Consider the following 27061-nt stretch of genomic DNA (forward strand, 5'->3'; position numbering starts at 1 on the left):
ACTGACAGACTTGAAAATCCTTCCGGGCATGCTCAGAAGGGAAAAAATGGATCCCTCGCTGGATTCCTGTGTGCGATGGTCAGCGACGGATCCTGCGTCAATAGGCTTCCACTGTAGCCGACGACGCGCAGGATGCGTCGCTGACCGATTTTCCGACGTGCACAAAAAACGTTACAATGAACGTTTTCTCTGCATGACGGACCGCTATTTTACGACGGATCTAGTGTACGATGGATGAAACGGATGGCCATCCGTCACAATCCGTCGCTAATACAAGTCTATGGGAAAATGCAGGATCCTGCATTCTCAAAAATCGACGGATTGTGACGGATCTGAAAAGGCGGAAGTGTGAAAGTTGCCTAACCCAGCAGGAAGTACGGCGGCATCTAAAAATTGCTAAAATTGACATATCTCTGGGCCCGGATGGGATACACCCCCGAGTGCTGCAGGAAGTAAGTACAGTCATTGATAGACTATTATTTTTATTCTTCAAAGACTCCATAATAACAGGGTCTGTACCACAGGACTGGCGTATAGCAAATGTGGTGCCGATATTCAAAAAGGGAACAAAAAGTGAACTCGGAAATTATAGGCCAGTAAGCTTAACCTCTACTGTGGGTAAAATCCTGGAGGGCATTCTAAGGGATGCTATGAAGAGGAATAACCTCATGATCCAATATCAAATGGGTTTACTAGGGACCGTTCCTGTTAGACTAATTTGATCAATTTCTATGAAGAGGTAAGTTCCAGACTGGACCAAGGGTAGCCAGTGGACGTAGTGTATATGGACTTTTCAAAAGCTTTTGATACGGTGCCACACAAAAGGTTGATACATAAAATGAGAATAATGGGGATAGGGGAAAATATGTGTAAGTGGGTTAAGAGCTGGCTCAGGGATAGGAAACAAAGGGTGGTTATTAATGGAGCACACTCGGACTGGGTCGCGGTTAGCAGTGGGGTAACACAGGGGTCAGTATTGGGCCCTCTTCTTTTTAACATATTTATTAATGACCTTGTAGGGGGCATTCAGAGTAGAATTTCAATATTTGCAGATGACACTAAACTCTGCAGGGTAATTAATACAGAGGAGGACATTTTTATATTACAGGAGGATTTATGTAAACTAGAAGCCTTGGCTGATAAATTGCTAATTGAGCTTTAATGGGGATAAATATAAGGTCATGCAATTGGGTAGAAGTAATAAGATGTATAACTGTGCTTAAGGCCGGCGTCACACTGGCATATTGCATCCGATGCGAAAAATTTAGTCCCCAGCTTGTGGCCTGCGCTAGGCCGCAAGCCGATAACTGTTCCAGCAGGCACCGAGAAATTTAGTCTAGGCTGCAACCCGGTATCTCCGACTCTGTACCGGCAGGCGCCAAAAAAAATTTAACCCCCCGGCTTGCGGCCATGTGTAGGCCGCAAGCCGGAGGCGCCGCCCACACAATGACTCCTTCCGGCAGCCCCTCCCATGCTCCTGGCGCTTCTCGTTTAGGACGAGAGGCGCCTTTTGTATTCTCAGGGCCATCTTCCTGCCCCCTCTTCCACTTCCGGATCTGTACACCGTAATCGCCGCCCCTCCCTAATCTGTAGGGGACGGGCTGGAACTGTCCCACAGGATCAGAGCCCAGATCTGGACACAGGATCTAGGACACATCTGCTCAGGGTAAGGGTCCGTGGCACTATACCCTTCCCCTCCTCAGTTTCCCTTTCTATAATTTCTGTAGGAAGCCCTATTAAGGAGCTCATAGAAGGGTACATGTAATTCCTGTAAGTCTGTTCAGAACTCGTCACTCTGCATAACCTGTGACAACAAATAGGCTCAGGAGTCCCCCACTATCACTGATCCAGTATACCTAGTCCCCCTATGTGTGCTTCGTCACAGTCTCAATCCATGGCTCATCTGGCCAAAGCAATTGAATCTCTCCGTGGATCGCACGACTCCTGTGACTGAGTCAGATGGACCCACCCCCTACCAGAGGGCCGTCGGCTAGTAAAGGCCGCAGCATTCCAGAAACGTGCAGGCATCTGGAAAACGGCATGTAGTACGTCTACTGAGCCATCATGTGCCTTGGCGTCTGCGAGCAACGCTCCTCCCTCTGGAGTACAGGACTTACTGAAGCCGTCATCCACAATCTGTAGGTTGACGAGGACTCCTGTTCTGCTCCGGATCACGTTACCCTTCAACGGACTATATTCTCTCATAGAACATTTGCCAGTCACCTGGACAAGCAGTGTCTGGATAAGCGATGCATTACATAAAATGCCATACCTGGGCAGATTTTCAGAGGCGACGGGTCCCTTAAAGGGCACCGATCTCCCCACACCATCAACATTCAAGCGCGTGGAGTGGCGCCCCCATATAGCCTCTCATGCGACGTAGGATGACATGCCTGGGCTGTTTTTAGAGGCGACGGGTCCCTTTAAAGTGCACCAATCTCCTCACAGCATCAACAGACAAGCACATGGGGTGACACTTCCATGTATCCTCTTCTGCAGCCAGACCTAATGCCGGACAACCAGCCCTGTTCACCCGGGGACCTGAACTCTGAGTACAGAGGTACTCATTTTAGCGTTCAAGCAGCCCCCACTGCATCATCACTGCTTAGCGAATAATGCAAGGAGGCGGACGGTCCCGCTCCACTTCCCTGTTTAAGGGGATGGTGGATCGAGGGTTCATCACCTTAACCCTACACCGTCCAAAGACAGCAGCTACAGCAAGAGATATTTATCCTGGCCTGCACATTCTAACGCCCAGCAGTTTTCTCCAGGTAACCCCTCTACCCTTCATGGGTTTGCTAAAGTAATGGGATCCTGATCAGAGACCTTAACTACTTCAATTCAGCATAGGCAGTACAGCTGGCCAATGAAATCTCTTGAGCAGGAGACTATGTAGTCCATGCATCTTTGGACGCTGCTAGTTGCACAGCGCTGTCAGCAGCAAATGCCATTACATTCAGAAGGGCATTGTGACTGAGGATGGAAAGCGGACTCTGCGTTCAAAAAGCTGCGGACGTCACCCTCTTAGCAGAGTAGTCGGTTACGTTTCCCACACAAAAGGACGGGAAAAGTTTGACCAATCCTGGAACTCAAACTTCTAACAAGTTTGTCAAGGCCTGCCATTTTTGGATGGAGTCCCTCCATTCGGTCATTACCTCAGTGGGATAAGGTGGCATTACTGGCATCCATTTTCATTCGGCCTGTTGATTTCATCATGTGTCCAGTGGAGAAAAAGGCGGCAGGAGCAGGGTGCCACAGGAGAGATCGCTGCAGTCGCATACCTGACAGCACAGCTGAGTGCTCCCATCATTATAGGACCTGTGGTGAGGTAATAAAGAGGGTCGGCTGGAGCATCACATGACAGCACAGAGCCCTCCCTCTTCACCCTCTTCATTATGTCACCACAGGTCCTGCAGACACCGCACTAGAAACCATGCAGCTTCCTCTTTCAGGTCCTGTGGTGAGGTAATAAGAGGGAGGGCTCTGTGCGGTCACGTGATGCTCCAGCCCTTCATACTTTTGGTTTTCTAGCGTGGCTGGCTGGCTGCAGGACCTTCACTGATGTGAGCACAGCCTGTACAAGTAAGAATTAATTAAGTTTAGTGATTACAGCATATAAAAAAGCACTCTGCCACTCCTGTGGTGAACTATAACTCCCAGCATGTCCATCAGATCCTGTGGCATGCTGGGAGTCCTAGTTCTCCCATGGCATCTTAAAGCAGAAATACAGTTTTATTTTTCAGTTCTGGAGTGGTGCTTTAAATATAAGCCCTGTGCCCCCATTCTTATACTCGCCCTCCAGCGTCTTCATATAGTACCTTACAGATACCACACTGGTCCCGCAGCACCATCTTCTACCCCTAGCTTCCAACATAATATCATACTATTGTATATAATAACACCACCTATGTTATTTATGTTATTAAATATTTTACCACATTTTTTGCTTCAAATATTTTTTTTCCCTATTTTCCATCTAAACCCCGAGTGTGTCTTATAGTCCAGTGCGTCTTGTAGTCCGAAAAATACAGTATATGTATTTATATTGCATAGATAGAAGAAAAGCCGGTAATTCAGTAGCCACGTACTGTATGTGTAATGAATTAATAAGATTATTTTTGGGATGTTTATAGCCTGGGAAGGGGGTAATACCAATGGAGCTTTTCAGGCTATTAATATCACAGCTCACAGCTGTATAATTAGCTTTTACTCTCTATTAAAATGGGGGACCCTGAAAAAATGACGTATGGTCCCACTATAATTAATAACCAGCAAAGGCTTTGCAGACAGCCGTGGGCTGATATTAATAGCATAGGAAGGGGCCATGAGTGCCCTGTAGCGGTGGCAAGTGGGGTAATAGTTGGAGGAGTTGATGGCAAGCCCCAAGGATAGTAATGGAGAGGCGTCAATAAGACTCCCCCCATTACTAACCCCCATAGTCACATTGTAAAAAAACAGACGCCAAGAATAAAGTCCTTTAATTGAAAGAATGACACAGACTCCTCGTTCTCCTTTAATAAACCAAAAATAATGAAACCACAATATACCATATCTGTTTGTCGTTCTGTCCCATGCCGTAATCCATCTCTGGGGAGCAATAGTTTTCAACCTGGACTGTGCCAAGATGCAACCGTCCAGGCTGAAAACCACTGGTGAATCAACAGCTGCGATTGCAGCTTCTGTGACTAGCGGTGATGTCACTGAGGCTCCGCTCCCATCCGGGATGAACTGCAGTGACCTCAGTGAGATCTCCCGCTAGCACCGTGAGAAAGTCGCACAGTGCAGAGGCGAGTTCACCAGGAGAATTTCACTGCAGTGAACTCGCCTCTGCACTGTGCGACTTTTTCACGGTGCTAGCGGGGATCTCACCGAGGTCACTGCAGTTCATCCCGGCTGGGAATGGAGTCTGTGATGTCACTGAATCTTGCCACCGTCTAGGTTAAAAACTATTTCTCCCCAAACATGGATTACGGCGAGGGACAGACCGACGGAGAGGTGAGGGATATTGTTGTTTTTATTATTTTTGGTTTATTACAGGAGATCGAGGGCTTCGGTGGAATTAGGCGAGGTCGTAAGTATGGTTTAATTGAGATTATTAAAGGAGTCCATATCATTTTTTCAATTAAAGGACTTTGTTCTTGGTGTCTGGGTTTTCTTACAATGTGACTATGGGGTTAGTAATGGAGGGGCGTCTGAGGACGTCTCTCCCTTACTAACCTTGGTGCCTGATGTCAACCCGCCCCCCCAACTATCACCCCACTTGCCACCGCTACAGGGTAAGTGGGAAGTGCCAGGCAAAGCGCCATAATTGGCGCATCTAATAGATGTACCTTTTTTGGGCAGCTGCGTGCTATTTTGAGGTTGGGGTGTCCAATATCTGTGGCCCCTTACCAGCCTGAGAATACCAGTCCCCACCTGTCTGCTTTAGCAAGGCTGGTTGTAAAAAAAAATGGGGGGGACCCTATGGTGTTTTTTTAAATAATTAAAAAAAAACAGTATGGGGACCCCTATATTCTTGATAATTGGCCTTGCTGAGGGTTGCTGCCCCCAGCTGTCAGTTTTGCCTGACTTGTTATCAAAAATAGAGGGGAACCCACGCAGGTTGTTTTTTTTTTCTAATTCTTTATTTACCGCACAGGAGCAGCAGATGAATACTCCCATCATCCGCTCCTACTCTCGCTGTTATTAGCGGCAGCAGGTGTCGGATGATGGGAGAAGTTTTCCCATCAGCTGACACCAGTGACAGGAGGTAAACTGTATACCTCTGATCACAGCTGAGTGCTCCCGCTGTCTTTTGACAGCGTGGGAACCGCGGCTCTCTGACCGACGGGGATGGTTTCACCGCCGATCAGAAGCGGTGTTTGCTGCGCTGTCATGGATATGACATGGTGTCAAACACTTTATTGCTGGGGCCCCCCATTCAAGTAAATGAGGTTCGAGTCTGCTTTGCTGGATTACAGGCTATATGGAAGCCATCATGCAGCCTGCCATCTAGAGATAGCAAAGCCAAGTGTGAGGTCACATCCGGCTGCCCTTGACTTTTCTGCAGCAAATACACTGCAAAAAAAAAGACAACCTGCGTATTTGCAGCGTTCTTTCACCATTCATTCAAGTCAATCGGTGAAAAACATTGCAAAAACGCTTAAAGAAGTGACATGCTCCATGTAAAAGAAACGCTGCACAGCACAAAATCCTGATGACAAAAAACAATGTTTGTGCATGAGATTTCTGAAATCTCATAGGCTTTGCTGGTACTGTAAAAAGCAGCTGAAAATTAGCATTAAAAAAAATAAAAAAACGCCCAGTGTGAACATACCCTTTATACAGACGACGTATTATTATGCACGATATCATTGGAATAAGGAGGCTGCTCACGTTGCTGCCAGCCCATATATTCTATAGTTTTTCCTTTTTTCAATTTTTTGCAGTATGCATTACCCAATACAAGGAAATCTAACCCTTTCGAAAAAATCATATTACCTTTAGGATTGGCAAAGGCAATTAAATAAGATTTTGTCCATAATGCGGAACCTTTATATGTGACATACGCTAATAGTGCTTTTGTTTATTTTATCAAGTACGGTACTTATTTTTCTCTTTTCCATTTGTATTATTAGGCAAGAGGAGACCCATAGCTCCTCCAAAGGACCGGATGCTGATATATATCAAAGGAGAAGAGATGATCGTCTTTCATATCAAGAGATGAGCCAACAAGAGTGGCTGCGAGATCCATCAGATCGGAACTGGCAGTGGCAAAACGACTGCTTCAGTAATTCAAGACAGGGTTTTCTTCATCCTGCTTTAAACCACAATCCTAATAGACATCTCAGTAATCCGAGGGGGAGAGCTGGTTGGCACATAAACAATCATTCAAATCGACATTTTAACGTTGGAGGCTCTTGGCACTCAAACGCAGGGGGGGCAACCAGCTGGCACCAAAGAAACACAGGTAGAAATTTCCATTGGCTTCAAGAAGGCAATGGAAATTTTCCCAATCAGCATTCTAGAAACTGTGGTGGAAACTGGCAACCTAATTCTTACAATGGTAACCAGTGGAACTTTGGTGGTAATATTGATGCATTTCCTCAAGGGAGAAACCGACCACCAAGGCACTGTGACACTGTTCAGGAAAAGGATCCGAGGTGGAACTCAAAAACGTGCGCATCCAACGCTTTCTGTAATGAACAATTTAAGTGGCAAAAAGTTGAAAATAAAATCAGCAACAGCACATCTTTCCCAAATTCAGGTGTAAGCCCTTCTAAAAATATAGACGTCTGTAAGAGGAACACTTCAAAAATTAAAAATAGATTGCCTAACTCTTATGTGAACCCTACGAAAATCGCAGATGACTTTACAAGTGATGAACACATAGACAACTTTTTGGGGTTTACAATTTCAGAGAGTTTAGACTTGTCCTCCAAAAGTTCTGAGAAGAGCAATAACTCTTTAAGAGAGAAACCCCATCGATGGTCTCCATATCCTTCACAAAAAATTTCAGAGATTCAACCAGTAACTCCACAATCCATTGACAAGAATCTAGCCGATCAATCACTGGAGTTGAAAGATTTTGAGAGTGGAGTACCAAAGACAGACCAAATATCGGGAGCCAAAAATGTGCCTGATCCCAGTCCTGAACTGTCAGAAGGAAAGAAAACGGACCACGGTGAGTTTAAGACATATCGCATTCCATCAATAAAACCCCCGCTACGTAACATATCTGATGTAAAAGCTTCTTCTCTGAAAAGAGATCAGAAGAACCCTTTAAAAGGTGTAAAACTGACGACTTCTACTATATTCGGGGAGAGACAGAATCGATTAAGTGCTCTTAATTTAGAAACCATTAGGTCCAATTCTTACATATCCAAATTGCGAAGTGCATCAAAAAATACAAAGACTAATCAAGAAACCCAAGATGCAATCAAGAAAGAACCATTAGAAACTTTTAGCGAAGTACTGCGCAGGGCTAAAGAGATGCTATATAGTAGTCGGTCAATTCAGAGTCCATACATGCCATCTATGGGTGATGACCCTAGGAATCTAAACACCGTAAAAGCCGAGGCATCTACAGGTTCCTCCCCAACTGCTATTTCCTTGAACGATGCCTTTGAAGATGTGAGTGATGACGACTTGTTCTGTTGTGGGTCAAAAATAGCTACTGCTGAAAGGTCCAACTCCTTTTATGTAGCAGATGAGGAAATAAAATCTACTGAATACTCTCCTTCCAGTAGTTCTTTTGCTCCATTAGAAGATAAGTCTACTATTTCACACAATGACCTGGAGTCTCGTGATAGTGATGAGAACAGAAATCCTCATCTTTGTCAAGACTACCAGGACAAGGACATTGTGGAAACCGTTTCCGATCTTGAACTTCAAAAAGGTGCTACACATTCGGCCAACACAATTTTACCAGAATTAAGCAAGCTGGGACTTCCTGTTTCCCTACAGCGAGATCTCACAAGACACATCAGTTCGCGAAGCAAAGCCGGATCGCAACTCCGTGAACCCAACCTCAACAGTGCACGACGCATCAGAAATGTGAGTGGTCATCGTAGAAGTGAGACTGACAAGGATTCGGGTCTTAAACCTACCCTAAGGCAAATTCTGAATGCTTCGAGAAGGAATATAAATTGGGAACAGGTCATCCAGCATGTGACCAAGAAGAGGCAGGAGCTTGGCAAAGGTTTGCCCAGGTGGGTTTAAGAAGCATGGGTATCGCCACTTCAAAGCAGGACATACTGGTCATTTTATAATCCATATTCAACACTTGCTGCACAGAATAATCCTTACTAATTCCCTTGGAAAGCAATAGTGTAGTACATGCCAACATTAAAGGGGAAAAATATTTAGAATTGAGAGTCCTCAGTGGTTGATACCTTTTAATGGCTAACTGAAAAGATGGTAACAAATTGCAAGCTTTCGAGACTACACAGGTCTCTTCATCAGGCAAAGGTGAAAGGTATCAACCACTGAGGACTCTCAATTCTAAATATTTTTCTATCTACTGGCTAACACGGTACCAAGATATATATCTTTCCTGTAACCTTAAGGGGGGAAACCTGAAAAGTCCAGAAACGCTGTTTACTTGGGTTATTCTGTAAGTAAATGGCATTTAACTCCTGTGTAGCTGGCTTACAAGAGAGGCAACTACAGGGAGAAAATGAAGTTTTCGATTCTGGTCATTGGCGAGGTGCGAGTGAGCGCACTGTTATCACTCCTCAGCACTTTGACAGCCCGCTCTGCATTGTGTGTGCTGCGTGTATGTGCAGAGTTAGCTGTCAATCAAAGTGTATGGGGACTGATTACAGTATCTGCTTTGAGAATAGACCTTCATTTTTTTCCCTGTAGCCCCTTCTCCAGTAAACAAGCTATATGGGGATTTACCTACAGATTACCACTTTTATCTGTGGATAAATAGCGTATCTAGACATGTTTGATTCCATTTTAAAGTACACAGATGACGTTGTCACGTCCAACAGTCTTTCTGCTTTATTTCAGTGCTCCTTATGTATAATATCCTAATAGGAGGGTCTACATTTAAACCACCATTACCTATCTGTCTGTGCAGGGGTGAGATTTAAACTTTAAACCAGTTCCCTGTTTGCATGTTGGGAAGCACTCCACCTTTTTCAGACAACACTCATTTAACCACTCCTTTCTCATCCATAAAATAAAACTAATGGTAACCAAAATTAAGGCAATTTTTTTTTTCCTGCAGGAAATGTAGCTTATGTCACCTGCTGTCCTATGTAACACCATAGGTAATACAATTATAACGACAGATAATGTAGTAGATGTTACTTGTATTTGCCAACTTTTGAGATTTGCCTTTTTTTTTTTCTTTTTTTTTTTTTCAGACCTTACGTATTTATATTTCCCTTGCTACCTAATAAATTAAAAGTAGCAATAATGCCCTGGCATCTTTAGTTCTATGTAACACAACAGATGGCATTGTGATACCTTTTTAAGTACTGTACATATAATGTATGAGGCATTACATAGGACTGTAGATAACATATACTACATTATCTGTTCTCCGTTATCACTGTGCGTTATTGGTGGTGTTACATATGACTGCAGATAACTCTAAGAAAAGAGAATACAGATGTTATCACAACAATGCCACAGTGACATGTCTTCATTACACCGCTGCGGTAAAAAGACGTCTGGATAACAAGCTAATTAGTGCTTCTAATTATGGCCAATTCGTATCTCCAATTATATACAAGTCTTAGGGTACTGTCACACTATACGATTTACCAACGATCACGACCTGCGATACGACCTGGCCGTGATCGTTGGTAAGTGGTTGTGTGGTCGCTGGGGAGCTGTCACACAGTCAGCTCTCCAGCGACCAACGATGCCGAAGGCCCTCGGTAACCAGGGTAAACATCGGGTTACTAAGCGCAGGGCCGCGCTTAATAACCCGATGTTTACCGTGGTTACCAGCGTAAAAGTAAAAAAAACCAAACAGTACATACTTACATTCCGGTGTCTGTCCCCCGGTGTTCTGCTTCTCCGCACTGTGTCTGCGCCAGCCGGAAAGCACAGCGGTGACGTCACCGCTGTGCTCGCTTTCCGACTGGCCGGCGCTCACAGTGCAGAGAAGCAGAACGCCGGGGGACAGGCACCGGAATGTAAGTATGTACTGTTTGTTTTTTTTTTTTTACTTTTACGCTTGTAACCACGGTAAACATCGGGTTACTAAGCGCGGCCCTACGCTTAGTAACCCGATGTTTACCCTGGTTACAAGCGAACGCATCGCTGGATCGCTGTCACACACAACGATCCAGCGATGACAGCGGGAGATCCAGCGACGAAAGAAAGTTCCAAACGATCTGCTACGACGTACGATTCTCAGCAGGGTCCCTGATCGCTGCTGCGTGTCAGACACAGCGATATCGTATGGATATCGCTGGAACGTCACGGATCGTACCGTCGTAGCGACAAAAGTGCCACTGTGTGACAGTACCCTTAGAAACTCGTAATACAGTTGATATAGCAATAGTACAAGAAACATGTCCCGACACATTTTGCTCTAACGCTTATACTTAGCCAAAACTTTACACTGTTTTCTGCACTGTACGGAACGCTTAAATAAAGAAGCCAAACTATTGGACATGCTGACATCATCTCCTTGCCTCTGAGAAGCTTATTGACTGCCAGAGGTACAGTGTAGTTAAATTATTTGGGTCTTGCCAGATTAAACTATGTGCCCTACCGTGGTTTGCATGGCTCCATTTTTATAGAGTGTACGGCGCTTGTTGTTTTCTGGTGGACTTGTTAGTCATCGGTCATCAGTAGCGAAGACAAATCATGAGTCTTATATTTTAATAACTACATCCAGTTTTATAGTGAGAATTTTAAAGAGTTGTCTCCTCAATTAGAGCCATCAGGGTGATCTGCCTTTTCGTCCTGGGTCCCTTTTTGCAGCAAACCGCTAACTTTGCAGTGGCCAGTCAGACATTTCCTTTTTCAGGAGATTGTATAAAGCTTGCGTTCTACCAAAAACAGTGCCAGGCTTGTCCACTGGCTCCTTCCTTGTATCGTAGCTTTGTCTTTTTGGAGACATCCGCCATTCTAAGTGCGGATTCTGGGGCCAATCGGTTTGATGCAAATTTTGTATTTCTATGGCAAAGTGTGTAAGTTGCCAGGGGAAGCCTGTTACAGACGGGTTACTCGGGGAAGTGTCCTATTATAAGGCAGCAATTCAGATAAGTGGCTGTCCATGTAATAGAAGGAGAGCTCGGTTTTGGCCCATAGAGAGGCGTCCTGAGCGGGGCTCACTCTCTTCTATGATGTCAATTTGGCCTAATATAATTCTGATCTATCACAGCTTGTAAACAAGTGCTACTGTTTGTGGGGAAAGACACTTGTTTCTGAAACTTTGCTGATTCATTTTTTCTTTTTTTTTTTTCCCCCTCTTCCCGGTTAAGATTTGGTATAGAAATGGTAGCACAGGTTCAAAGTGAACAAGAAGGTCTTGACTTTGATGAAGAATCAGACTTCGGGTTTGAAAGCTACCATTGGGAAGGAATCACTACAAGTCCCCTGAGTTCATTACGGAAACGGAGCCTCTCTGAAAGCAGTGTTCTTGTGGAAAAGGCCTCGATTTTTGACATTTTTAACAGTCCTAGCACTGAATCACATGGGGAACCAAGCAATCCAACCCCGCAACCAGCACAAGCAGAGACTGGACAAGCGGTGTCCTCGGATTTCTCAATACCTACAAAGCAGGATGAGGAACAAGACAATCTCATAATATCTCCTGCCGTGGACACTACAGAACTTTCTAACCCAGCGATTACCGAAACCTCACAAAGTCAGAGGAGCAATGTGGAAACCTGTGTGGCCTCAGACAGCTTGCGCATGTGTCAGAACGCTAGTGAAGATATGGTTCTCAGTGCTGCAACCTTTCTAGAAACCATTCATGCTGATGGAGCCACTGATAGCTGCACATCCGGCACTGAGCAGTTTGATGGTCATGGAGTTGGAAAGAAAAGAAGGGCCACTGGGGTAAGATGTGTGCTCTTGATCATTTAGTACTCCAGCGCATCTGGAGGTGACTACTTTCAGTTGACAAATCTCTACCTGGGCCAGTGCATGATCGGCGGGTATGGTGCACACATCTCATTTTTAATAAATAGGCACGCATTGTTCATGTATCTGATCATGCACGCCTCCTGGTAGGCATCTGTCAATATAACAACAGTGCTGCTCACTCATTGATGTAGAGGTGAGCAATGGCAGAGAACACCTTTAATTTTGTGTAAAGGCAGTTGTCAGAATTTGTAACCCTTTAAGGGTACGTTCACACAGGACTTTTTTGCTGCTTTTTTTTGCTGCTTTTTTTTATGCTAATTTAGGTGCGTTTTTTTGGTGCGTTTTTGGTGCGTTTTTTGGGTATGTTCACACAGGACTTTTTTGCTGCAGATTTTTGCTGCAGATTTTTGCTGCTTTTTTTTATGCCAATTTTCAGCTGCTAGGACACCTCATAATGGCTCTTTACACCTTACTACCAGGAACTCCCTCACAATAGATCACAATCAGGACACCTCACAATGGCTCTTCACACCTCACAATGGCTCACAATGGCTCTTCACACCTCACTACCAGGAACTCCCTCACAATAGATCACAATCAGGACACCTCACAATGGCTCTTCACACCTGACAATGGCTCACAATGGCTCTTCACACCTCACTACCAGGAACTCCCTCACAATAGATCACAATCAGGACACCTCACAATGGCTCTTCACACCTCACAATGGCTCACAATGGCTCTTCACACCTCACTAACCACACCCCTAAGCTCTTGGCTGTGAGATCCCTTCCTGCTGGCCATGATTTTCTGCACAAAAAAAGCAGCAAATAATGCTACATGCGTTTTTGCAGCGTTTTTGCAGCGTTTTTTTCATCACCCATTCAAGTCAATGGGTGAAAAAACGCTGCAAAAACGCTGCAAAAACGCTGAAAGAAGTGACATGCCCTATGTCCAAAAAAAGCAGCAAAGCAGAAAAAACTGATCAAACAAAAAACCAACGTGTGTGCATGAGATTTCTGAAATCTCATAGGCTTTACTGGTACTGTAAAAAGCAGCTGAAAATTAGCATAAAAAAAAGCAGCAAAAAAAAGCAGCAAAAAAGTCCTGTGTGAACGTACCCTAATACTGCTTGATAGTCATACTTGCATCGCAGCGCAAAGTATCCGTTAAGGACCCGACTGGAGGCATTATTCAGAGGGAAGGTGTTCGGGAGTGTTTAGTGCAGCAGCCCAGGACACTGCACAGTTGTCAAATGCCCAAGTCACGTTGTGTCTTACTGCAAAGTATTTTTTTTTTTAAATGGCATATTTTATCTGCGCTATCCTTACCTATCTGGTGCCTTAAAGACAAATTGAGACCGATTTGGCAATTTCACACTGTGTATATAACTTTCCTTTATCTAAGGCATTCAGCATCTTCATTATATGAGGTTTTCCCATTTAAAGGAAAATGTCAGCAGGTTTTTGCTATCCCATATGAGCGCAGTATAATGTAGGGGCGGACACTATGATTTCAGCAATGTCATTTGCTCGCTGCAGTTTTGATATAATCACTGTTTTTTGCTGCAAACCTACCAACTCTGTAATCCCGCCCACACCACCTGTTGGCAGCTTTGTGTACACTGTACATAGGCAGAAAGCTGCCAATCGGTGATGAGCGGGGTTATATAGAGCTCATAAATATGGAATACTATATGGCAGCAGGTTTACTAGTCCCCTAGTGACAATCTCCTTATGATAAAACAGATTTTTATCAAAACTACAGCAAGCAGCCCAGTACATGACATATTACTGGATTCTGGATCTCTGCCCCTACATTTGGCTGCTGACAGATTCCCTTTAACATTTGACCTCACTGTTTAGCCTGTCACCTAGTCACCGCAGCATTGCCCTTCCTTCTGCATAGTGAAATATTATTTAATATTTGCACTTTCTCCAGACAACTTAGTTATTGAAAGCAGATTTTGCGCTTAGAGAACAATCTTGGTCATAAATCCATTTTGCTTGCTTTGTTTAGGATGGTTCCTGCCCTGAAACCTCAAACCTTGAAAGACACACTAAAAGAAGAAAAATCCGTGGAAGGAAAGGTAAGAAATGAATCTGCCGTTCCACAAGGCGATCAAAAAATCACTTCCATCTAGTAACGGCTCAGAATATGTTTCCATGAAAGGATTAGAAGCACATATAATGTTTTGAACACAACAAACTGTTTAATTTCTGATTAACTTCTTTTTTCGAGCGGTGTGCTTAGACTATTAGTTGTTCCTGCAGAGCGTTCCCAGGTGGATCAGCTACTAAACATCTCCTTACGAGAAGAAGAGCTGAACAGTTCACTCCAGGGAGTCGACAGCAACCTTCTACAGGCTCGAGCTGCTTTACAAGCCGCTTACATGGAAGTCCAGCGGCTGATGGTGCTAAAACAGCAGGTATGTCTGCAGCATACTGCAGAGAAACAAAGCGATTTTTCACATTATGAGACTGCAATGAAAGAATATACCGCCTGGTATAAGTTAATTTTGGAGTCTATCTGCTTTGGACGGAGCAGTAGTTTCTTCTTGACTATGCATATTATAATATACATGCTGTTATGGGTGAGCTGGGGGGCACAGTGCCGATCTATATCAAGGAATACTCTTAACGAAGTGCCTAACAAGAAGCTAAAGAAGAACATCTGCTAAAAAAAATTTGCTATAAAAAATACAAAGGCTAGTGACACAAATTTTCCTTGACCAGGTTTTTCCATAGCAGATTTAGTTTTTTTAAATATGTCAAGTGACAGGGAATCTGTCACTTGATTCATGTTGATCAAACCATGAGCAGTGCGAATCCTAGCCTGACTGCATGATTGTAAGGAGGTATGCAGGTAGCCACCCACGGCCTGCTTGTCCCTGCACTGTTCTATTTGCTATTTGATTGACAAACCTCTTTTATGTACACACATGGGATAGAACTGTCAATCACCTGGAGCACTTTGTGGCTAAAATCTGGTGACCGATTCCTTTTAATATATGTCCTTACAATTGGCCTGTCATTTTGGCACTGCAGCATTGACCTGCCTTCTAAAGGTACCTTCACACTAAACGATATCGCTAGCGATCCGTGACGTTGCAGCATCCTGGCTAGCGATATCGTTTAGTTTGACACGCAGCAGCGATCAGGATCCTGCTGTGATATCGTTGGTCGTTGAACAAAGTTCAGAACTTTATTTGGTCGTCAGACCGGCGTGTATCGTCGTGTTTGACACCAAAAGCAACGATACCAGCGATGTTTTACACTGGTAACCAGGGTAAACATCGGGTTACTAAGCGCAGGGCCGCGCTTAGTAACCCGATGTTTACCCTGGTTACCAGTGTAAAATGTAAAAAAACAAACAGTACATACTCACCTTCGCGTCCCCCTGTGTCCGCTTCCCACACTGACTGAGCGCCGCAAAGTGAAAGTACAGCACAGCGGTGACGTCACCGCTCTGCTGTTAGGGCCGGAGCTCAGTCAGTGCAGGAAGCGGACGCCGGGGGACGCGAATGTAAGTATGTACTGTTTGTTTTTTTTACATTTTACGCTGGTAACCAGGGTAAACATCGGGTTACTAAGCGCGGCCCTGCGCTTAGTAACCCGATATTTACCCTGGTTACCCGGGGACCTCGGCATTGTTGGTCGCTGGAGAGCGGTCTGTGTGACAGCTCCCCAGCGACCAAACAGCGACGCTGCAGCGATCGGCATCGTTGTCGCTATCGCTGCAGCATCGCTTAATGTGAAGGTACCTTTAGTCCGCCCCCGGCCGGCTTCTCCCTGCACTGTTCCAAATAATGTATTGACTGCTCTTTTCTCTCTATGTAGAGAGAGACCTGTCAGTCACCCAGAGCAGTGCAAGAGTGCAAGTAGAAGCCGGCCAGGGGCGATGCTGGACTAGTCTTGTCTTTTCCTATAGTCCCTGGCCAGTAAGTCAGGTAAGATTTCACTGAAACGTTGGTGGGTCTCACCTAAGGAATTCACCCAAGTGTCTGGTTCCCCCTTAGTCGTGCAACTGGTTCCCCTTTACCTTGTGCGATTGGTTCACCTTTACCCGTGAAATGAGTTCCCTTTGAAAAGTACAAAGAGTGAGGAAAGAAGATTATCTATTTTCCTTTTTTTAATTAAAAATGATATGAAACAATACTTTAATTCCTTTGTTGTGCAGATAACAATGGAGATGAGTGCTATGAGGACCCAGAGAATTCAGATTTTGCAAGGACTGCAAGGTAAAAAAAAAAAACAATTAAGATCCAATAAATGTACATTACTTTTTAGTTGCCTACATAGTTACATAGGTTGAAAAAAAGACCTAGGTCCATCAAGTTCAACCTTTCTTCACCAATTATACATTTTAGCATGAAATTACTTATAACCCACAGTGTTCTGTATACTGAGGAAATTATCCAGCCCTTGTATAAAAGCTGTTGTAGTGTCTGCCATTGCTACCTCTTGTGGTCGGTCATTTCTCAGTCTGACTGCTTTAACTGTAAAGAACTCTTTCATATTTAGCTGCTGGAATTACCTTCCACCCGTAACAAGTACCCCTGGTCCTCAGTATGGTCTTTAGGAGGAATAAGTCATTGGCCAGTTCTTTGTACTGACGACACATGTCTTCTCACAAAATTAGAATATCATCAAAAAGTTAATTTCAATACAAAAAGTGAAACTCCTATATTATATAGAGTCATTACAAACAGAGTGATCTATTTCAAGTGTTTGTTTCTGTTAATGTTGAAGATTATGGCTTACAGCCAATGAAAACCTAAGTCATTATCTCAGTAAATTAGAATAATTAACAAAAAAACACCTGCAAAGGTTTCCTAATCATTTAAAAAGGTCCCTAAGGGTACCGTCACACAGTGCCATTTTCATCGCTACGACGGCACGATCCGTGACGTTGCAGCGTCGTATGATTATCGCTCCAGCGTCGTAGACTGCGGTCACACGTTGCAATACACGGCGCTGGAGCGATAATTTCATGACGTATTTGCGATGTAGAAGCCGTTGGTTACTGTGCGCACATCGTATACAACCTGTGTCACACGATGCAATCATGCCGCCACAGCGGGACACTAGACGACGAAAGAAAGTTTCAAACGATCTGCTACGACGTACGATTCTCAGCGGGGATCCGGATCGCAGTAGCGTGTCAGACACAACGATATCGTAACGATATCGCTAGAACGTCACGAATCGTGCCGTCGTAGCGATGAAAATGGCACTGTGTGACGCTACCCTTAGACTGTTTCAGTAGGCTCCAAAATCAGGGGGAAGACTGCTGACTTGACAAATGTCCAGAAAGCAGTCATTGACACACTCCACAAGGAGGGTAAGCCACAAAAGGCCGTTGCTAAAGAAGCTGGCTGTTCACAGAGTACTGGATCCAAGCATAATAATGGAAAGTTGTGTGGAAGAAAAAAGTGTGGTAGAAAAAGGTGCACAAGCAACTGGGATAACTGCAGCCTTGAAAGGATTAAGAAAACGCCATTCAAAAATTTGGGGGAGATTCACAAGGAGTGGACTGCTGCTGGAGTCATTGCTTCAAGAGCCACCACACACAGACGTATCCAGGACATGGGCTACAAGTGTCACATTCCTTGTGTCAAGCCACTCATGACCAATAGACAATGCCAGAAGTGTCTTACCTGGGCCAAGGAGAAAAAGAACTGGACTGTTACTCAGCGGTCCAAGGTGTTGTTTTCAGATAAAAGTAAATTTTGCATTTCATTTGGAAATCAAGGTCCCAGAGCCTGGGGGAAGAGTGGAGAGGCATACAATCCAAGCTGCTTGAGGTCTAGTGTGAAGTTTCCACAATCGGTGATGGTTTGGGGAGCCATGTCATCTGCTGGTGTAGGTCCATTGTGTTTTATCAAGACCAAAGTCAGTGCGTATGTAGAAAGAGATTGGGGGGGCCAGGGAGCACCACAACTGGGCAATTATGTTGCTATAGATACTGAGTATATTATAATGAGAGGTGCTACTCACTGCAAGGTTGAAAAGATAATGTGCAAAAAAAAACAAGAAAAGAAACCATGCATAGCGAGCGCACACCCAAGAAAATCTAGTCACAACAGCAAAATATAACAAGTTTATTAAACACAGAGACAAGTGCACAAAGATAAAAACATATTAAAAAACAGCAGACACACCACTGGTCCCATAATAAATATTAATAGAGAGACAGCCCAAATCCAGATGATAAAGCAGGAATATATATATACCACCAATATAATATTGCAATGAAAAAAGAGATTAAATGTTAAACATTATATAGGGAAGACCTACAATATAAAGGGTGAGATACCATGTAAACTATGCATATATAAGCATAGTATAACCCCCTACAAATAACCAACAGATAGCAATATATAGGTATAAATAGATAAATAAATACACCAGGTCTGGGCGTCCCCAGACAGTCATATAGTAAGCAGATAAAATACCCTTATGCTGTTGGAAGTGCTGGGGCCACTAGTACGGCCTCAATCAGCCAGAAAAGAGAGGAGAGAGTGGCCAGAATAGGAAAACAAGACCACCCCTCCAAAATAGCAGTGCCAAGAAGATGAAGGTATAAGGCACCAAGATCAACAAAGGAGCAAAGGGGGTGGAAGGTAAATCACCCAGTAGGGAGTCCTGTACGTGGTCTGGGCCGTCAGTAGTCAGCAGTCAGCGATGAAGGGGAATGATCCCGGGATCCAAGAGGTGTGGGGAGGCCCCACGCGTATCGCTGCTAGCCGCAGCTTCGTCAGGGGAAGTGTAGGGCAGTAAATCAAGAAGTCTTAAATAGCGGTAGGTAAAGTAGGGAGAATTGTCAGCAGGTGGGCGGAGAACGTCCAAGTACATACCGTGAGTAGCGCTGGCATACACGCTGTGCACGTACGCCTACATAGAGGGTGCATGGCCGCAGATGAAAAATGAAAGTACGCGCATGCGCACAATACCCAGTTCCCAGTAATAGAACGGCGTGTGCGCACTAAACACCGCCCAGAGTGAAGCCAGTGTAACATAAGCCTGGCCGGATCAGCCCACAAGAAGAGAATGGTAAATGTAAATGGTGAATTAACACAGCGCCACTACAGCGCTAATAGAGAAAACCCAAGAACACAACAAATACTGCGTGCTGATATAATATCAACAATAAGAGTGGGTCAAAGGAAAAAAGAAAAAAAATTAATAATCATAAAGGATACCAGAAAAACCGAGCAATTCGCAAACAATTTTGCCTAAAGGGCAAATAAAGCTTATGGTGTCCCAATACTAATGTGTGGCGCAAAAGTGAGCCACACAAAAGAGTGGTAATTATCTGGTCCGATAGAGGGGGGCCAGGTAATGAAACATACTACACAGTAATGAACAGAGTTCTAATAGTAGCGTGGCAAAAAAATGGCGTGTGCGCTTAAACATCTGCACCAGAGCTAAAGTTGGAGATGGGCACAGGTGACACCCGGGGCCAAAAGACCACCCGGAATTACAACCCAAATGGTAGAAAAAACGGGGTAAGGACCATACCAGCAAATTATAATATACATATATATGCACATATACATACATACACATAAATTAGTAGGCCCGGTGTCAAATCCATAGGGGTATAGGCACAAAACCCCAAAAGTATTTATATATATGCACACAGAGACTAGATATAAATAATGTAATAAAGTCCAAGAACAAAAAAAGAGAGACAGCGCTGTTATATATGTTCAAAGAGCCCCCATAATTTCTCCACTTCATCCAATGAAGCTCAAAGTCGGGTGCATGAATCCAATCAGGTTATCCCAGGAAACTTGAAAATAAAAGTTCTTCATTAAGTCCAGAGGGAGAGAGACTCCGTAAGTTGAAAATCCATCGGGATTCAGTTTGGAGTAGACGCTTCTTGTGGTTGCCACCTCTATTACTGGGAAAGATTTTCTGCAGACCAAAGAATGAAATGTGAGCAGAGGAACCACCGTGCACAGTTAAAAAATGCGAAGCAATTGGAGATATCATCCTGCCTTTCTTTATATCAGATGCCGCCAGATGTATTGTGGACAGGTGCTTCTGGGCCCTCTTTCTAAGTTCCTGGGAGGTCTGGCCTACGTACACCTTCTTGCAAGGACAGATGATAGCATAAATCACGTTAACCGTATGACAATTAATGTACGACATCAATCGATACGGTTTTGAATCCAATGGATTGGTAAAATAATCTTTGGTGGCTGGGACATACTGGCAGACACTACATCCCCCACAGGGGAACGATCCCCTCAAGCGAATGCCACGATTCAGATTTGTGGTGGGGCGTAAGAAATGGCTTCTGGTCAAAATGTCGCCAAGGTTAGGGGCCCTCTTAGCTGTAAGAGCAGGACGAGGAGTGACCAAAGAGGAAGTTTGAGTGTCAGTAATAAGAATATCCCAATGGGATGTCAGGACCTTCCTAATCTGATTCCACTGATCATTAAAGTCCGTGATAAAGCGGACACTCTTGTCCTGGTGATGAACATTCGGGGAGATTAACAGATCTTGGTTCATATTCTTGGCCCTCTGGTAGGCACGGGAGATGTTTTTTTTCGGGTAACCCCGCTGCCTAAATCTTGAAGTAAGGGCCCTAGATTGTGTAAAGAAATCCTCGTCAAGAGTACAATTGCGACGGGCCCTCAAGAATTGGCCAGTCGGGATACCCTTTCTAGTATGAAGAGGGTGGAAACTGTCGTACCTGAGCAAGCTATTCGTTGCGGTGGATTTACGGTACAGATCCGTCACCAAATGCTTGTCCTGGATATAGATTTTCAAGTCCAGAAAGGTCACTGAGTCGGAGGAAAGAGAATGTGTTAGGAAGATGTTTAAATTGTTGTTATTCAATTCCTTCAAAAAGTCAAGGCACTCCTGCTCTGTACCTGTCCATAAGAAAAAAACGTCATCAATGAAGCGATGCCATTGTCGAACACATCTCTTGAAAGATTCAGAGCAGTAAACGATGGTCTCCTCCCACCAGCCTAAAAAAACATTTGCGTACGCCGGTGCACAACGCGCCCCCATGGCCACACCCGATGTCTGTCGAAAAAAAGTACGGTCAAATAAAAAATAATTATGGTGTAGAATAAAGTAGAGTAAATCAATCAAGAAAGAGTCATGGAGACGATCAGGGTTGTCCTGTTTAGTAAGAAAATGGCCTACTGCATGTATACCATCAAGATGGTTGATGTTTGAGTAAAGCGATTCAACATCGCAAGTTACCAAAGTCAGTGCAGCCGTCTACCAGGAGATTTTAGGGCACTTCATGCTTCCCTCTGCCAACAAGCATTTTGGAGATGGAAATTTCATTCTCCAGCAGGACTTGGCACCTGTTCACACTGCCAAAAGTACCAATACCTGGTTTAAAAACAACAGTTTCACTGTTCTTGATTGGCCAGCAAACTCGCCTGTCCTAAACCCCATATAGAATCAATGCAAACAAGCTGAAGGCTGCTTTCAAAGCAACCTGGGCTTCCATAACATCTCAGCAGTGCCACAGGCTGATCGCGTTCATGCCACGCCACATTGATGCAGTAATTTTGATGGAAAAGGAGCCCCGACCAAGTATTGAGTGTACAGTGCCTTGTGAAAGTATTCGGCTCCCTGGAACTTTTCAGCCTTTTTCCACATGTCATGCTTCAAACATAAAGATACCAAATGTAAATTTTTGGTGAAGAATCAAGAACAAGTGGAACACTATTGTGAAGTTGAACTAAATGTATTGGTTTTTTGTGGAAAAGTCGGGCGTGCAATATTATTTGGCCCCTTTAACTTAATACTTTGTTGCGCCACCTTTTGCTGCAATTACAGCTGCAAATCTCTTGGGGTATGTCTCTATCAGTTTTGTACATCGAGAGACTGAAATTCTTGCCCATTCTTCCTTGGCAAACAACTCGAGCTCAGTGAGCTTTGATGGAGATTGTTTTTGAACAGCAGTTTTCAGCTCTTTCCACAGATTCTCGATTGGATTGAGGTCTGGACTTTGACTTGGCCATTCTAACACCTGGATACGTTTATTTGTGAACCATTCCATTGTAGATTTTGCTTTGTTTGGGATCATTGTGTTGTTGGAAGACAAATCTCCGTCCCAGTCTCAGTTCTTTTGCAGACTCCAACAGGTTTTCTACAAGAATGGTCCTGTATTTGGCTCCATCCATCTTCCCATCAATTTTAACCATCTTCCCTGTCCCTGCCGAAGAAAAGCGGGTCCAAACCATGATGCTGCCACCACCATGTTTGACAGTGGGGATGGTGTGTTCAGGGTGATGAGCTCTGTTGTCTTTACGCCAAACATATCGTTTGGCATTGTTACCAAATAGTTCAATTTTGGTTTCATTTGACCAGAGCACTTTCTTCCACATGTTTGGTGTGTCTCCCAGGTGGCTTGTTGCAAACTTTGAACAACACTTTTTATGGATATCTTTGAGAAATGGCTTTCTTCTTGCCACTCTTCCATAAAGGCCAGATTTGTGCAGTGTACGACTGATTGTTTTCCTATGGACAGACTATCCCACCTCAGCTGTAGATCTCTGCAGTTCATCCAGAGTGATCATGGGCCTCTTGGCTGCATCTCTGATCAGTCTTCTCCTTGTTTGAGATGAAAGTTTATAGGGACGGCCGGGTCTTGGTAGATTTGCAGTGGTATGATACTCCTTCCATTTCAATATGATCACTTGCACAGTGCTCCTTGGGATGTTTAAAGTTTTGGAAATCATTTTGTATCCAAATCTGGCTTTAAACTTCTCCACAACAGTATCACGGACCTGCCTGCTGTGTTCATTGGTCTTCATGATGCTCTCTGTGCTTCAAACAGAACCCTGAGACTATCACAGAGCAGGTGCATTTATACGGAGACTTGATTACACACAGGTGGATTATATTTATCATCATTAGGCATTTAGGACAATATTGGATCATTCAGAGATCCACAATGAACTTCTGGAGTGCGTTTGCTGCACTGAAAGTAAAGGGGTCGAATAATATTGCACGCCCCACTTTTCAGTTTTTGAATTTCCACAAAAATTTAAAATAACCTATAAATTTCGTTCAACTTCACAATTGTGTTCCACTTGTTGATTATTCACCAAAAATTTACATTTGGTATCTTTGTTTGAAGCATGATATGTGGGAAAAGGTTGAAAAGTTCCAGGGAGCCGAATACTTTTGCAAGGCACTGTATTTACTAAACATTCATTTCAGTAGGCCAACTTTTCGGATTTTAAAATAATTTTTCAATCTGGTGTTCTAAAGTATTCTATTTTACTGAGATAATGACCTGTGGGTTTTGTTGGTTGTAAGCCATGATCATCAACATTAACCAAAATAAACACTTGAAATAGATCACTCTGTAATGACTATAATATACGAGTTTCACTTTTTGTATTGAAGAACTGAAATAAATTAACTTTTTGATGATATTCAGAGAAGCACCTGTAAATATTTATACATATAAATTAGATCTCCACTGAGGTGTCTTTTTTTCTAAGCTAAACAAGCCCTACTTTTCCAAAGTGATATTCCATAAAACATTTCAAAGGGAAATGCAAAAACCTGGAACTTTAGGAAAGCTGATTTCAACAAATTCAGGAAAGAACTTAATCATGTAGACGGGGACAATGTCGAGGTAACTGGTTATATCGAGCATAAATTCGGCATGTTTAAGGATATTCTGCAAGAAACCTGTAGAAATGATGCCCTCTGGTAATACAATATCCAGGAATAAAAATAAACCATTATGGATAAATAAGACAGTACAAAATTAAATAAGACAAAAAAAGGGCATTTAAAATCCTGAAGGCTGAGACTACAGAAGTGGCATTTCAGGAGTAAAAAGCTAGTAAATTAGGTACTGAAACATATTTCTTTTGCATACTCAATATTTTTATAGTATCAATATTTTTCCTTTGGAAACAGAGACTTATGAACCAATCAATGATGGCGAGGAGGGAGCAAACAGTGGACTACAGATGCCAATTGTTTCTCCAGGAAACATATTTCCTTTTATCTTGGAGACTCCAGTCTATCAGTCCACACATAAAGAGTTGGCTGTCCCTGTCCTGCCACCTCGGGTCCCCACGTGCACCCTACCAGCAGTACCTGCCGCTGACATTCCTGATTCATCAATAGTAATTAAACAAGAACCGCTTTCACCTGTAAAGCTAGAAGAAAATGTGGTCACACCGCAGCTGTTGCCACTACCACTGCCACCTCAAGCACAGTCAAGCCCAACAGCACAGAGTAATGGTATGTACACAGAGTCCCTCCTGCCAGAGCACAGTAATGGTATGTACACCAAGTCCGCCCTGCCACCACACAGTAACGGTACAGAAACCATGGTCACCTGACCACCACACAGTAACGGTACATACAGTTGAAACCAGAAGTTTACATACCCTATATAAAAAGACACACATACATGTTTTTCTCAATATCTGACATGAAATCAGAATAAACCTTTCCCGTTTTAGGTCAATTAGGATTACCATAATTATTATTTGACAAATGCCAGAACAATGAGTGAGAGTGAATGTTTTAAGGCATTTTTTTTCAAAAGTGTGCTTTGTTTTATCTTCGTTTATGTCGATGATCCCTCATGGACAACACGCAGGCGGGCAGAGTAAATCATGGGATAGATGATATTTCTGTTTCTGAGTTTTCATTTGACATCCAGAAATTGGGTGCATTGTTTTGGTAGGTCCACCGAGAAGTCAGGAAATATTGAGATTGTGTCGTTATCATGCTTGATGGGGCCTTTTTGTCTGGCCAAACGTAGAGCAGTATCTCTGTCCTTACAATTCAGAATATTTGCAAGGAATGGATGTGGAGGGGCATCGGGTGGGAGAGGTCTGGTCGGGACTCTAGCGCTCTTTCTACCGCAAACACTGTTGAAAACTCGTCCCCGAGTGTGTTCTTGAGCCACTCCTCCAGAAAACTCTCAGGTTGCTGTCCTTCTGAGCGCTCTGGCAGTCCGATGATACGCAAATTATTGAAGCACAGATGATTTCCCAAGTCATCTGCTTTTTGATGCCAGGCGTTTATTGATCCTGCTACTTTTGTGAGTTTAGTGGCCATCATTTCCACCCTGTCCTCCAAGCTCGACACCCTATTTTTGGCTTCTGTTATACGGCCTGTCAGGGCCTGCATATCTTGCCGGAGAAGCCCTACTTCAGAATGTACCTAATCAATCTTCCCTGATAGGGAAGTTTTACAGCTAGAGATAGCTTGTAGAAGCCGTTCAGTTACTTGCTTCAGAATCATATCCTCTTGATTCTCTCTCCCCTAATACTCGCTCATTTGAGATCCACGCTGCTCTGCATTTTTTGCTGTTAAGGTATATTGTCCCCTTGAGGCACGGAAGGAGTCAGCTTGGTCAGTCCTGGCATATTTTTTAGGCTTTTCTGCCACATTTGAACTTAATAAAGTGAGTTCAGTTAATGGCTTAGGCAATATAGGACTTTACTCACTGTTTGGGGTATTCTATATTACTTGCTAACAGCCTGGGCCGTTTATATGCAATGTCTGTGTTTTTTGTTAAGCACTGTGGGTCTTGTGACACACAGCCTGTGTCTATTGTTAGGAAGTTACTGTATTTTTCGGATTATAAGACACACTTTTCCCCCAAAATTTGGGGGGAATATGGGGGTGCATTTTATAATGGGAATGTACCTTACCGATACCGTTGCTGCAGGCTGGGATGAAGGGGTGTCCGGCGGTGCTGCGGGTGTCCTGCACTGCTACCCAGTGCTCTGCGGGTGTCTCCGGTTCCGGCGGCGCTGCGGAGGAGTCCGGCGGTGCTACTGCAAGTGTCCGGCGCTGCTGCCCAGTGCTCTGCTGGTATCTGCGGGTGCGCGGCCGGTGCTGCCCAATGCTGCTGCGGTGGTCTCCGGTGCTGCCGGGGCCTACCCCGGCAGTCCCATGGTTTCCTGTGCGGTGGACTCCTGGAAAATGGCCACCGGGTGGCACATGAGCAGATGGAGATCTCGGTGCTGAGATCTCCATCTGCACATGCGCTGCTCCCCGGCGGCCATTTTGCCGGAGTCCACCTTACAGAAAATCATGTGACTGCCGGGGCTCTGGCCTTTCACAAAATGTCAGCAGAGCCCTGGCAGCATCGGAGACTGCCACAGCAGCATCGGGCAGCGCCGTCCGGGCACGCAGAGCATCGGGCAGCAGCGCCAGACACCCACAGCAGGACCACCGGACACCCGCAGAGCATCGGGCAGCAGCACCGGACACCAGCAGTACTGCCAGACACTCCTCCATCCCGGCTTGCGGCCTGCAGCATCACTCCACTCCTGCCTCCTCCAGCAGCGACCCTGGGTCCCCGCTTCACCGCAGCCACCACCCCCGGTAAGCAATAAGACGCATGGATTATAAGAAGCACCACCATTTTATTAAGGAAATGTTTTTCCTATTTCGCTCCTCAGAATTTGGGGTGCGTCTTATAAAGCGAAAAATACAGTATATGGCTTGCTATCAGTTCCTTATCACAGGCCTCTTAAAGGGAACCTGCCCCC

General features: G+C 44.2%; 1 protein-coding gene across 3 annotated transcripts in view; it reads left to right on the forward strand.

Annotated features, from left to right (window-relative positions):
* The window catches only part of ZNF106 (zinc finger protein 106), a 128376-nt gene that overhangs the window by 48335 nt on the left and 52980 nt on the right, over window positions 1–27061 (forward strand). For all 3 annotated transcript variants that reach the window (XM_077262511.1, XM_077262516.1, XM_077262522.1), the window contains exons 5-10: window positions 6618–8690; window positions 11934–12513; window positions 14560–14629; window positions 14814–14968; window positions 16720–16780; window positions 24459–24788. In XM_077262511.1, coding sequence (XP_077118626.1) covers window positions 6618–8690; window positions 11934–12513; window positions 14560–14629; window positions 14814–14968; window positions 16720–16780; window positions 24459–24788 — 3269 coding nt within the window. The remainder of the gene's footprint in view (window positions 1–6617; window positions 8691–11933; window positions 12514–14559; window positions 14630–14813; window positions 14969–16719; window positions 16781–24458; window positions 24789–27061) is intronic.

This window comes from Ranitomeya variabilis, chromosome 1, assembly GCF_051348905.1.
Source record: "Ranitomeya variabilis isolate aRanVar5 chromosome 1, aRanVar5.hap1, whole genome shotgun sequence".
Taxonomy (NCBI): domain Eukaryota; kingdom Metazoa; phylum Chordata; class Amphibia; order Anura; family Dendrobatidae; genus Ranitomeya; species Ranitomeya variabilis.